The sequence below is a fragment of the Diadema setosum genome, chromosome 4 (genome assembly GCF_964275005.1).
Source record: "Diadema setosum chromosome 4, eeDiaSeto1, whole genome shotgun sequence".
NCBI classification, from domain to species: Eukaryota; Metazoa; Echinodermata; class Echinoidea; order Diadematoida; family Diadematidae; genus Diadema; species Diadema setosum.
This window is the reverse complement of record NC_092688.1, coordinates 19008543-19022027: the sequence shown is the minus strand read 5'-3', so window position 1 is coordinate 19022027 and position 13485 is coordinate 19008543. Positions and strand designations below refer to the sequence as shown.

Genomic DNA, 13485 nt, shown 5'->3' with positions numbered 1-13485 from the left:
GATATTCAATCTCGTTTGGTCTATCCTAGCAGATCATGTATCTAGGTAACCTGTAATCCTGAAGATGAAGACAGAAATCTTTTTGATATCTCGCTTCAAGCGTGTTTGACTTACAAGACGGTGTAATTTTTGCTATGCAAATTTTAACTTTTAAATCATGCTGGAAGTAGTTCATGTTCTTATTTCTGCTCTCTGACAATCATTCAAAATTAGTTATCAAAATTTTCAAAGAAAGCTAATTTTCCGTTTTCATTATTTTCATTGTCAAAATCAATACATGTCCATTGATTTTGACAAGGTTAACTAACGCTAGAGCACAAAGTACACTTGAATGAAATCCAATGTGATAGTTTTTTTTTTCTTCTTCTTCTTCTTCACGGAGTAATATTCGGGTCTATGATGACGATTATCGATCGTTTCAGACTCCATGAAATTCGTTGTAATCGCGTCATATCGTCTCCTTGAAGGTCAATGATTGGAGAGTTGTTGCTACGTCTGTGTGTGTGTGTGTGTGTGTGTGTGTGTGTGTGTGTCTGTGTCTGTGTGTGTCAACGAGTCAACGAATTATGTGGTTGAAGCGATTGTTATATGGTGAGAAGCTCATGGGATGGAAACTTTTCTTTGATTATATTTTTAAGACTGCGGGAGGAAGATTCATATTTTTGTGCAATTATGATATACGATTTCTAAAGTTTAATGTACCATTGTTTTATTTAAAAATTTTGAGGGCATGGCAAGAAATGGAGAATAACCGGAATTATCAAGAAGGCAAGATTAATCCATTTTTTTTTTTTAATAATAAGGATTATTTGTGTAAAGGGAAAATGATTTTTTGTGAAAATTTATATAGGAAGAATATTTATTTAGTGAAGCAAATTATGGAAAAAGATCGTATGAGATCAGCAGTATATTTTCACAGGTTAGGATTAGATAGTGAAAATATAGTTAAAGTTTGGGAAATAGGGGAGGTTGTTGTAAGAAGCCAGAAATTTGAGGGAAATATACATGATTTTTATTCTGTTGATAAAGAGGAATATAATATTTCTTTGAAAATTTTTGAGAATGTAATTTTATTGAAAGATGTTTCATTTAGAAAGGTGTATGAACTCTTTGTTACAAATTTACAGCAATTGTATGTTTTACGAATGAAAGATGGCCAAAATGATTATTTGTTTTCGAAAAAGGAAATTACACATATATTTTTAAGACCAAGAATGACAACACTTCTAACAAAACTTAGGGAATTTCAGTATAAATTATTACATGGAGTTGTTTATACAAAGGAAAATCTTTTTGAGTTTGGTTTCGTTGCAAATAACCGGTGTTCTTTTTGTGAGCAATCGGTAGAAACATATAAACATTTATTTTGGGATTGTGTGTATGTTAAGAATTTGTGGCAGGAAGTGATAGATAGGTTTGAGATGGCAGATCTTCGAAATATAGAGTGGAGAGACGTTCATTTTGGTGTTACGGGAAGGGATCCAAAAGTAAAATTTTATAATACAATAATTTTTATTTTGAAATATATTATTTTTAGATCTAGGTCGGAGGGAAAAATTCCTACTTTGGAGGAAATTTGTAAAAGAATAATAAGTTTTCGGGATGAAGAAAAAGAAATTGCTATAAAAAGAAATAAGTTGGGATTACATTTGCTGAAATGGGAAAATGTTTCTGAATTTGGAAGTCGTTTTTATTAGGAAGGAAGGTGGTATCGCTTCGGGTGTGCTTTGTGTGTGGGGTGTATGTGTGTATGTGCGTTTTTGGTGTTGGTGTGTATGTGTGTTGGTGTTTGGGGTGTATGTGTGTGGTGGTTGTGGATGTATGTGTTTGGGGTTGTGGTGGGGGTGTGGGATAGGTTTGAGTGCATCGGGGTTGGTGGGGGATGGGGATTTGATTTCAATGAAATGATTTCATTCTAGTTTGTATAACGTATTTTTGTTGCTTTTTTATGCATATACCCTTGTATGTATGAAGAGTTTGTTTGCAGGGACCGATAGGTCCATTTTTGAAGATTTTGAAGTACGGTCTCTGTCATAAAGTGCAAAATAATACCTTTTAAATGATATATTGGTCACTACACATAAAGGTACATTTTTGAAGTTATGGTCAAAAGAAGCTAAATTTTTCTTATTATTCTCTTTATTTTTCTTGACCTTTAATCGCAAATATCTCCATTTGACAAATATGGACTTGTCGGTTTTTGCGAGCAAGCTCTTCATATATACCCTTACATACTCGATTTATAATCGAGTTGTTATGTTGAAGAGAGATGATTGGCAGTATAAGTATACCATAGTCAAAGATACACACACACATATATATATATATATATATATATATATATATATACATTTTTTTTTGTACATGTCAATACTTTCTCGTGAAGAAATGGTCAGTAGGTTTGATTTATAATCGAGTTGTTATGTTTGAAGGGAGATGATGGGCAGTATAAGTTGGTTATGGATTTGTCTTTTGAATGGCATTTGTACCGTTCTTATGTTCATGTTACACCCAGAATGGGTTGATTTATGATTAATTTGAATGAAATCAATAAAATATCATTGAAAAAAAAAAGTGTGTGTGTGTGTGTGTGTACATAATGTGTGCTTCATTGCTTGAGGAAATCTACGCCATTGATTTTGGTTGCTGGGATTTGGCTGTAGTTATACAGGGATGACTTTATCAGTCACCAGCTTGCAAGTCGCCTTTTTTCATACGGCAGTTTGACAACAAGATCACAGTTACTTTTTGCTATATCTTTCCTCGTGACGTGATTCTTACTTCTCTGACAGGCTGTACCTCGGTGAGAAAATATTTTGTCATGCCTTCCTGATCAGCGATCCAGGTGATCTAACTTTGTGTAAACCTGTAGTGAAAGCACACAGACCTTTTCTTTTCCCTTCCTTCTATTCTATTTTACGCAAGTCATTCCTTCTTGTATATTTTTTCCTGATATGTATTATGTATGAGGGTTGCAAACAAATCAAACTACGCTTAAAGCTATAGCCCTTCTGTTATTTGATACGTTTTGTTACACTGTAAAGGCAATGAAGACAAAACTACTTTGCTTACAATCTATGTTTACGTATTATGTATGGCACCAACAATATGAGTATATTATTATGTACATGCATGTAAATGCAGGAACAAATAATTCAATTCGAATCAAATCAAATCAAATTGAATTTCACTTCAAGTCAAAAATGGATTAGTGTTCCCTACAACCACGGCATTTGTTGCTACAACAGCAACTTGTACAAAATGTCACATTTTTTGTCAACAGACATATTATTATCCATACATATATAAATACTCGTGTATCCATCATCCGCACAAAAGTTTCTCTCTCTCTCTCTCTTTATATATACCATCATCATCATTATCAAAAACAAAACTGAAACCAAGTTCATGCTGTATTCAATAACAGTTTATTTCGGCATCACACCGAAATGTACTGTTGGTGAATACAGCATGAACTTGGTTTCAGTTTTGTTTTTGATGATGATGATGATGATGATGATGATGATATATATATATATATATATATATATATATATATATATATATATATATATATAGAATTATATATAATATGCATATGTACATGCATGTATGTGTGTATGCATGTGAGTAATTCTTGTCCAATGTGAAAAAGGAACTATCGTATATCCCGCTACAGAAATTCCCCTTCCGTGTCTGTCTGTCTCTCTCCCTCACTCTTGCTAACAAACTCACACGCAGACACCCACGCGCGCACACACACACACACACACAAACAGACACACACACACACACACACACGCAAAAAAGTTTGATAATGTGCTTGCTGGAATATCAGTGCACTCGGGATTTTCGACCTGGCCATTTTTTCCTCTCATATACATAATCATCAGCATCAGTATTAGGACGATGCGATACAAAGAGTGTAATGACCGAAGGGGAAAATAATTCCTCCATATCAATATTCCTTCAACCTTTTTCAAGAAATGAGTGCAAGTCAACAAACCAGATCGATATAATCTTGCAGACGTCTTTATTGGAGAGCAAATGTCATACCTATCATCATATTGCTGAGCTTTAATCAATTACAAGGATGTCACCATTCATCAACGTCTAAGACAACAATCGTGATTTCGCTAAACCATTGTGTTAATCACACCTGAAATAACTATGACCTGCTATATAATCGCCTTTCGTCCATCATGGAAGATCATGTATTTAATTGTATCTGTTTGATCATTAGTTTGAGACAGGGATTTTTTTAATTTTCATATCTCGTTTCAAGAGGTGTAACTTTGCTGTAAGACTGTCAAGTTGTTGATCATGTCTGAAATATTACATATTCTGAATTCTGCTAACTGAGACTCATTCAAAATCTATCAGTCTGAGTATTTTTTCTCTGTGACCCAGTGTATGTTATCAAATTTTTAAAGAAAACTAATTTCTGGTTTACATTGATACAATTAATGCATACCCATTGATTTTTACAGAGTTAACGGTACTGCAAAGTGCACCTGAAAGAAATCCAGTACGATTTCTTTTTTCGGGAAGTAACATTCGAGTCAATGATGATGATTATCGATAATTTAGATGCCATAAAATTCGTTGTAATCTCATCAGATCGTCTGCTTGAAGACCAATGGGAGACGAGTCGTGGCTACGTCACGCCTTGGTCTGAAAGGAAGCTCTCCCTTAACCTACGTCATTTTGAGAGAAATAAACGATAGCGTTGATTTTAGTAAAAATCCACTCCACGTCCAACAAAATATCATAATAGAGACAAATTAAACAAACATATTTCGAGAAGCGCATGGAAATCGGATAGGGTAAAATAAGAAAGTCATGAAAATTCGATGTTTCACATATTATCGCCAAACAGAAAAGTCGATTGCAACCACAATGCAAATTAGTTGAGGTGGCGATGTTAATGCCGTACAATTCTTTATAGACTTGCAAACTACAAGTGAAAACAAACTAGATAGCTTCAATTCATCATAATCTCACGGCAAATTAGATTGCAGGTTGTAATAATCTAATAACTATATATTTTAAAGGGAAAGGGTTGTAGCGGGTAAACCGTCAACTATGATTATAGATTTTAATAATATATTTTGTAAACAAGTCAATATGACAATTGTCAGGGTATGACATAATCACCTCATGTTCTTGGTATATTATGTGTGTTATGTGCTTGCTGCCAATAGCAGCTTTATGGAACTGTGAAATTTCAAATGTCACTTACACTGTCTATGTCAGATTTTAATGCAATCTTTCCTGTTCTGTTTGAATTGGCATCCTGTGTATCTCTAGTTTTCTATTCAAATGTAAGCAACCATTGGCTATTTTGGTTGACTTATGTAGAAAGTTCGAAAAGCACCCTTCCCAGTCGATGTACATAAATGTACACGTATGAAAGGTGTCATACATACCTACACATACAGCAGCTTGTTGGGAGATCCTGATCCAACGTCTGAGATCTTATTGTTGCTTGTGCTAGCAAGCATAGATGATGTACTCTTCGAATACAGAGTGATGGCTCCTGAAATATCAAGCAAATGAATTAGAGGCTATCTCCCTGTGCACTTGAAACCATTTCCATGGGTATAATGTTAAAATCACTCTATATCAATCATGTGCTTTAAGAAGCCTATAGCAGCAATAAGTGTGTGTGAGAGGGTTTGAAACACAGTCTGTTTTCTAACATTGCAAAACTTCAGGCAGCGTCAGCTCATATATTCGGCAGATCGTGGAATGCGATATGTGAATCTTCAGAAACAAACATGGCCAGTAAAGCTATACTAAAAGTGGAAGTATAGGCTACCAGGGGTAGAAAAAGCAACATAAATCATCAGCAGTAGTTCTGTAAGTAAAAACAAAATAAAACAAAACAAAACAACCCCCCCCCCCAAAAAAAACAAACAAAAACAACAACAACAACAAACAAACAAACAAACCAAAACCAAACAAACAAACAAACAAAACAGAACAAGCAGTGATGGGCTAGAAGCTATAGAATGAGAATGTAGTAACACTACTATGGCAATGGTAGTCGTACGCAGTATCAGAACTAACTACTGTGACGTCATCGGCATGTATTTAGCCGTGTGTATGCAGCTCATAATTGTGGATTGTTGATTGTGACGAATATAAATGAGCCTTTAGATTATGAATTAGTCAATTCACACTTGTTGACAAGGGGTATATATGGAACTCGACCCCAACTCTACATCAGCCAACACATAGCACCCATTACACCAAAACACACTCACTGTGTAATACCATTCGCCGAGAACAGAGGATTACGATATTCATGGAAAACATTGATATTGACGCTATGACAACCTATACTTCGAGAGAGAGCAATCTTCAGTATGTAAATGAAATATAACAACGTAATAATAATTATGTATGTATATTTCAAAATGATAGATATCAGCGTTATTCGATGACCATTTTCAGATACTAACGTGACGTGACAGTACATCATAGGTTGCATTTTATTGATTCATTGACATAAATGTAGTTTGTGTGTGTGGCCGTACCTGCAACATGTGGACAAGCCATAGACGTTCCGCTGATAGTCCTGGTGGCAGAGTTGCTGGTGTACCACGTGGAAGTGATACTGGTACCAGGAGCGAAGATGTCGAGACAGGAACCGTAGTTAGAGAAGGAAGATCGTTTGTCGCTACTGTCGGTGGCACCCACAGTGATAGCCTGCGATTTGACATTAAGAGGAAAAAAGAACAATTCAACCTTAGCCACACTGCTCAAATATTTTTTTTTCTTTGACGGAACTTGAATGTTCATATCCCATATTGATAATGATGCCCAAAACCTCAATCTAAAAAATTATGGGTTCTGCACCTCTACACCAATAAATGACATGACTACGAATGGTAGTCTGTTGCAATGAGCAAAGACCTTGCTAAACCGTTGCTTTGGCAGCTTACAAAAGCGTGCATTGGCAATCATTGTAAGTGGTATTCTGCTTCAGTGGACTGAACTATGGACTATGATTTTGATGGAAAATACAAGGTACAAGGTCACGCTACTTACAGTTGAAACTCTGTTGGTATGTGTGTCATTAACATTAAGTCATATGGACTATTATTTGATGGAAAATTGCGCTTCTTACGGTTGAGGCACGAGCAGGTGATGAATAGCAGGCGTTTGCGTCATCGTTGCCCGCAGCCACAGCCGTGGGGACTCCAGAGCTGATCAGGTTTTTGACAGCAGTGTCGAGAGCTGTGGATATACCGCCTCCAAGTGACATGGACGCAACGTCCTTGCTTCCAGCATTTGCCCTAACGTAGTCCACCCCTGGAGAAACAGAAAGCATCGATTTTTTCATTAAAAAACCTCTCTTGTGTCAAAGTTGTGGTGATGGCAGCTCCACAGATGGCTTGATTACATGTCGTAATATACTGACGGTGTCATTCAATACGATAACTCTTTCCTATTTTCCTTTATATTGAACATTCACCTATGCAATCTTTCTTGACACTTTCTTTAAGTACAAAGTTGCGAAGGCTAAAGATATTGGCATAAATATTGATGGAGGACTATAGACAGACTATATCATGATGCCAATGTGCTACCATGAACTGACTTTAGTTTCTTGACACTGGGGACAGTCGAGACATATTATGATGATAGAAGAAAGTAAGTGAGGTTGAAGAGGAAGCAACCATTTGATTTACCGCTGATGACGCCACTGTTGCTTCCAGATCCCAAACAGTTAAGAACCTTCACTCCCTTTATGTTCACCTTTGTAGCGACGCCATAGGTGTTGGATCCAACCGTTCCTGCACAGTGAGTGCCGTGTCCATTGCAGTCATCCTGGAGTCAGTAAGAGAAGATTACAATATGAAGGATGTTTATTTTTCATATGTAAGGACCTTAGCTATCCATCACCGGCGTTGCTCACATGATGCGCAGGTACACACACAACCAACCACACACATGCACACACGCACGCACACACACACACACACACACACACACACACAAACTCACACACACAAACAAACAAACACGGACACAAACACACACACACACACACACACACACGCACACAGCGAAACTCACAAATAAGTAAATATTGGAAACCCCGTTGACTGTTTTCTCCCACAGACAATACTCCCAAAATGTCAAATTTTAAACCTAGAGTGTTGACTAAAAAGCGAAACATACAGATGAATACCTCCCCCCCCCCCCACAATAAACCTCTTACCACACATCCACTCATACAAATATGATTATGCAGCTTCATATAGATACCTTTTTATGCAGAATGAATACGAATTACACGAGGAAACGTTGGCAAATAGAATCATATTCGAATTGGTTGGTAAACTGCAAATTATCCATATTGTAATCACCCCCCCCCCCCCTCCTTGTCCATATTATGGTCAGTATCATAATGAAGGCATGTTTCGTCAATGACCGTCTTACTTACATTGCTACCGCCGGCATAGTTCTTGACCTGATCGGCACGACCTCCGAAATCATTGTGGGTATCTCGGACCCCAGTATCAATCACCCAGACAGTATAGCCACTTCCGGTTCCTGTAGAAGACAAAACATTCCGACAATCCATGATAGTCTGAAGGACAATAAATATCTATACAACTTGTTCCCCATTACCTCAAAAGTCTGAACATTCAAGTTTCCGATTTTATACCTCTAATTTCTGTTGAATTTTGATCGTCTAATGATATCACATAGTTTGCCTCACTTTTACTGAAGCGGAGAGAAAGCCTACCGCTAGATAAACACAGTTTTGAGAAATTTTGTATCCACGCTGATTTTTATTAGCTAACGCTTTTGTTAGCTGTCAACTCCTGAACACTGTATCTCATCGCTTTCCTTCTCTTTTCCTTGCTTCTCTTTTCTACTCTTCCTATTCGGGTCCCTTATTCTCGGTTGTGTGTTTCTATGTTTTTTTTTGTTTTTTTTTTTTTTGGTCCAATGACATTTAAAATACTTTCAAGATTTACGTTAGATTTTGTTCTACGTGTGTGTGCTCCGTTCCTTTAGTTAAAAAAATGTTACAAGGCATATATTATGTTCAGAGGCCGTTGTCCAAGTCAAGCGATTTGCTTTTTGATAACAGTCTCCCCCACCTGTATACTTACAGATCTGTAATGAAATTCATTTATTATTTCACATGATTGTGTACTTGTAATGTAAAATCTTGTTTATATTTTCATGGCTTGTAAATAATATATTTGATATTGCTATACTTATTTTATGTCATGTACAAGTGGAGATATAACACTCACTGAAACTTACTGAAATTTCAATTTAACCTTACAATATACGCAAACCCAATTGGATTGTCACAAATCCATGCTTATAGCTTATATCCGCGTTGAATGCATGGGAATTGATAAGACTAACTCAACGTATACATGACAATCATGTGCGCTACTTGCAGTGTATTTAAGCTGAATGTTGAAACTGGTGTTTGTAGAAGTTTCCTTTTGCGCCTATAATGACGACAAATCCCCAAACAAGAATGTGAAATTTACAAACACGACAAAGGTGTTTCGCATTGGTGCCACATGTCATGATGATCATATTAATATCTGCTAGCCTGGAAGAAATGCTAGGTCAAGTCGAGTACCTCGTGGGCCGTAGTAGTTATCTAGAGGGAGGCTCCTCTGATCGATACGGTCAAGACCCCACGTGACCTGAGTACGGTACACGCCATCCTCTTCCACGTACTCGACGGCAGGCAGACTCCGAACCTACAGAAAGAGTTTTACAGGATTTTATATCAGTGCTAACACTGTGTCCAGCGCGAGTCCAATATATACCAAAAGGTGTGGAACGAGAGGATGCCGCTCATGATGAATCTGGGCCCTGTTTCATAAAGCTGTTCGTAATGTTACGAAGGACTTACGAACGACTGGTGATCAGTTCTGATGTGCTATACCTATCAGAATTTCAATAATTCAGCACAAGAACTAATCACCAGTCGTTTGTAAGTCCTTCGTAACTTTACGAACAGCTTTATGAAACACCCCCTGGGCTGACAGCTGAAAGGCATTGTCTAACACCAACTACCAGAACACACAGCCAATATCGCTCTCTGCCAAGTCTTGGCGGTGAAAGTGATCCGGGTTTTTTCCCTCTCCCATTCGCTTTATTGAGTCATTATCATCAATTTCTTGGGTTATACTTTGGTGCTCTGGAAGCAACAACAACAAAAACAACAACAACAACAACAGCAACAGATATCACCATACCTGTACACTGTTTGCAACATTATGTTGCCAGTGAACAAGCGAGTAAATGAAATTTGAGGGGAAAAAACACCTCAATTCAAGTTTTAAAAAAAAAAAAAAAGAAGAGCGAAATATCAAACGATAAGCAGCGGGAGCTGGAGAAGAAGATCAATATAGTACTTGTACATTAACGCTTTTCAGAGAAGGTATGGGAAACAACGCCATAAGGCTTGTGCAGTAAACATGCTCAGATAGCGACACACATGAACATTTACGAACGGTGCAGGTAAATTTCAGCGTGCGGTCTTCTTTAGCGATAGACATAGTCTTAATACAACGAAGATTTAAAAAGAAAATGAAATGGTGAAGATTAGTCATTCATTGCTACGGGTTAGAAATGGAAGCCCTTTTGATGGTAACAGAATGCACTTACAACTTCCAGGACACGCTCCTCCAACTCTGCAGCGAATCCATGCAGGACGTTGCGCCAAATGTTTCCAACACGCCCACCAGAGATGCGAACAGTTGAGGAGATCTCATCGAGGTTGTACTCGTCCTGGGAGCATGTCCAGACAATGACAGGGAAGATCGCATTATTTTCTCCATTCATTAATTACTTTCTGGATAAAACGCTCATTAATCAACAAATCGGAATGAGTGGTTTTACTGAGAAGCTTTATTACAACAAACAAGCTCAGGAGTACAGAAATAATTTTAATACATTGTATACAAGACTTGTTAAAACTTGGGACTTGGGGGGAAAGGCGTTTCCTCCTACATAAGAAGAGCAAAGAATATTACATACCGACCATCGCTTCACAAAACTAGTACAATACTGTATTGTTACACGTTCATTTCTTGGCTTGACACTTGTCACTTTTTGCGCTAAACAGATGAAGTTGTGAGCTCAGATACAGTCGTTGACGAAGCTGTTCATGATGGACATGGCGCGACTCGAAATTCCAGTATCTGGACAGCTACAATCTCGTCAGTCACTCACATTGGAGGTTTGATGTAAGTGTTACTACTCTTGTACGATCTCGACCCTTTTTTATAACTCCATACAACTTTAGTATCACCGACAGCCTACATACACACCAAACAGAACTTATATTACCTTTTCTGAGGAAGTGGAAATCTGAAACTCGTGTCCATGAACGCTGAAGCAGGAAATTAAGGATTATAATCTTTAGCTCTTCAAACTTACCCTGATCTTGATGATGTATTTGCCTGGGATAGGCTCCGAGTTGCGGTACAACGGGGCGAGCTCGGCCGAGGCGGCTGCCACGAGGAGGATTGCAAAGAAGGTCAACATGATGTCTGCACAAGTCAAGAGAGAGAGAGAGAGGGAGGGGCGGTTAAAGGCTTGTTTAGCTCCATGTGCCATAATTTCTGCATACACTAAATCCATCACTGTGTTTGCGGCAAACTTTCCTGCTAATTGAAACAGCACATATACGACTTTATCTTAGATATAGTCTGGATTTAACAACATTTAGTACCAGCGTTGGTCCCTCGACACCTATCTTTAAGTTCCATGAATTGATATCATATGGTCGAGCAGAATTTCGAATACACGTAACTTGATAATTTCAAGCATTGTTTTTCAATCTATCTAAATAAAAAATAACACCTAATAGAATGGGCAACTTTTTCTAAATCAGTTATAACTTTTTTTTGTTTGAAGTAAAGTTACGGTCACAAAGGTTCGTAAACAATCTCCATGTTCATACGAATTCGGGAGTTCGTAGAGATTCGTAGATATACGTATGATGGGGCATAGTTTCTTACGGCCTTCTTACGAAATTCGTACGAACCCCGATAAATTTAGAAGAACAATTATTCAAGACCTTCTTCAGAAACGAAGTGAGTCGTACGTGAAGCTCACGGCATTCTCAAGTCATTCGTAAAAAGATCTCACAAATGTTTATATCTGTTGTCTGGTTGAGGAAAAAAGCCATGTCGTGTAGGTACTGCCGAAAATTCTATGACTGTTGAAAATTTGATACTGCCAGCATGGCATCAGTGCTAAGGAGACTACAACTGCACGAACGCCGTACGAGCCCTCTGTGAAAAACTTCGAGCGTTTTACGATCATCTTAAGAATATTTGAGGCTTCTATGGAATTGTCTTGCGACCGTACGAAATTTACTAAAATCTTTTTGACGTTGCTCTTGTTCGTGTGGCCGCCTTGAGAAAAGGGGGATTCGTATATATACGATGTTGAAAATTATCTTGGACAAGGCTATCGACAAGGCTGGCTGCGAACTTACGAACGGTTTATGAAAATAAGAATGCTGGTTTTGTACGACCGTTTTGAGGAGCTCTTCCGGAGTGGTGTAAAATCGTTCTTACGGCGTTTGTACCAGTTCCTAAAGAAATTTTTGACGGAGCCTTTAGATTTTATTTTCTAGAAAAATGATAAGCAGCATTAGTGAAGAATCTATTCGAAGACATTAGAGATGCTGAGGAGTTTATTGATATTTGGGAGAAGAGTTGGATTACCTCTATTGTAAATAAGTAGCACCTTGTCTATTTCCTGATATTATGACAGCAGGTTCAATAGGAAAACAGGAAAACTCACCGGCAAAGACGAACTGGTTGAGCTGGTGTCGAGAAGACTCTTCTAGAGGTCAGTAGAGGGCGATCTTCAAGGCAGATCTGATGAGGAGCTGCAGTCAGATGGCAATATTTATACTTTTTGATGCAGCCGTGGCAAGATGTTCTGTTCCCAAGCGGCGCGCCATAATGCAAACACTTCAAGTCAGATCCGCAAATCTAATTGGCTCAATGTCAGGGTTACGTATATTGTATGATAACGGACAAACATATCATAACTTATCAGAAGACAATGATAAAGTTAAGATGTAGGTTGTATGCCGACTCTCTACCGACGCAAGTACGAAATACTGACTCGACAAAATAATGTACTTCTTTATAAGTAAGTTTCTTTTATCGACTTTTTAACTTACAGAAAATGATATGGAAGTCTCTCTAACTGCTGAATTAGCAGACCAGGAGTGACGGTTGTCACGTTCACAACCGCATGATCAGTTGCCACTCGAGGAAAATAATGTATTCTTTAAAATGCTTATATTACAGCAATTTGAAATCCGAGATTAAGAGCTGGTATATTTCGTTTCCTTCTTGTGACGTTAGTAGGTTTGTGAATTTGACTACCGACCTTTTACCTAATTAACCGAAGCGTCTGAAATCAATCAATAAAAATGGTTTAACCATTTGATTACCAATG

At 37.7% G+C, this 13485-nt stretch overlaps 1 protein-coding gene across 1 annotated transcript; it reads right to left on the bottom strand.

Annotated features, from left to right (window-relative positions):
* Positions 1-4062: 4062 nt before the first annotated feature.
* Positions 4063-12961, bottom strand: LOC140227586 (aqualysin-1-like). Its single transcript, XM_072308001.1, has 10 exons — positions 12817-12961; positions 11440-11552; positions 10666-10788; positions 9629-9752; positions 8459-8568; positions 7701-7839; positions 7136-7320; positions 6543-6714; positions 5430-5539; positions 4063-4697 (listed from the first exon to the last, which is right to left on the bottom strand). Exons 2-9 carry the CDS (start codon positions 11545-11547, stop codon positions 5430-5432), a joined length of 1071 nt encoding a protein of 356 aa, XP_072164102.1. The 5' UTR covers positions 11548-11552; positions 12817-12961; the 3' UTR covers positions 4063-4697.
* Positions 12962-13485: the final 524 nt, after the last annotated feature.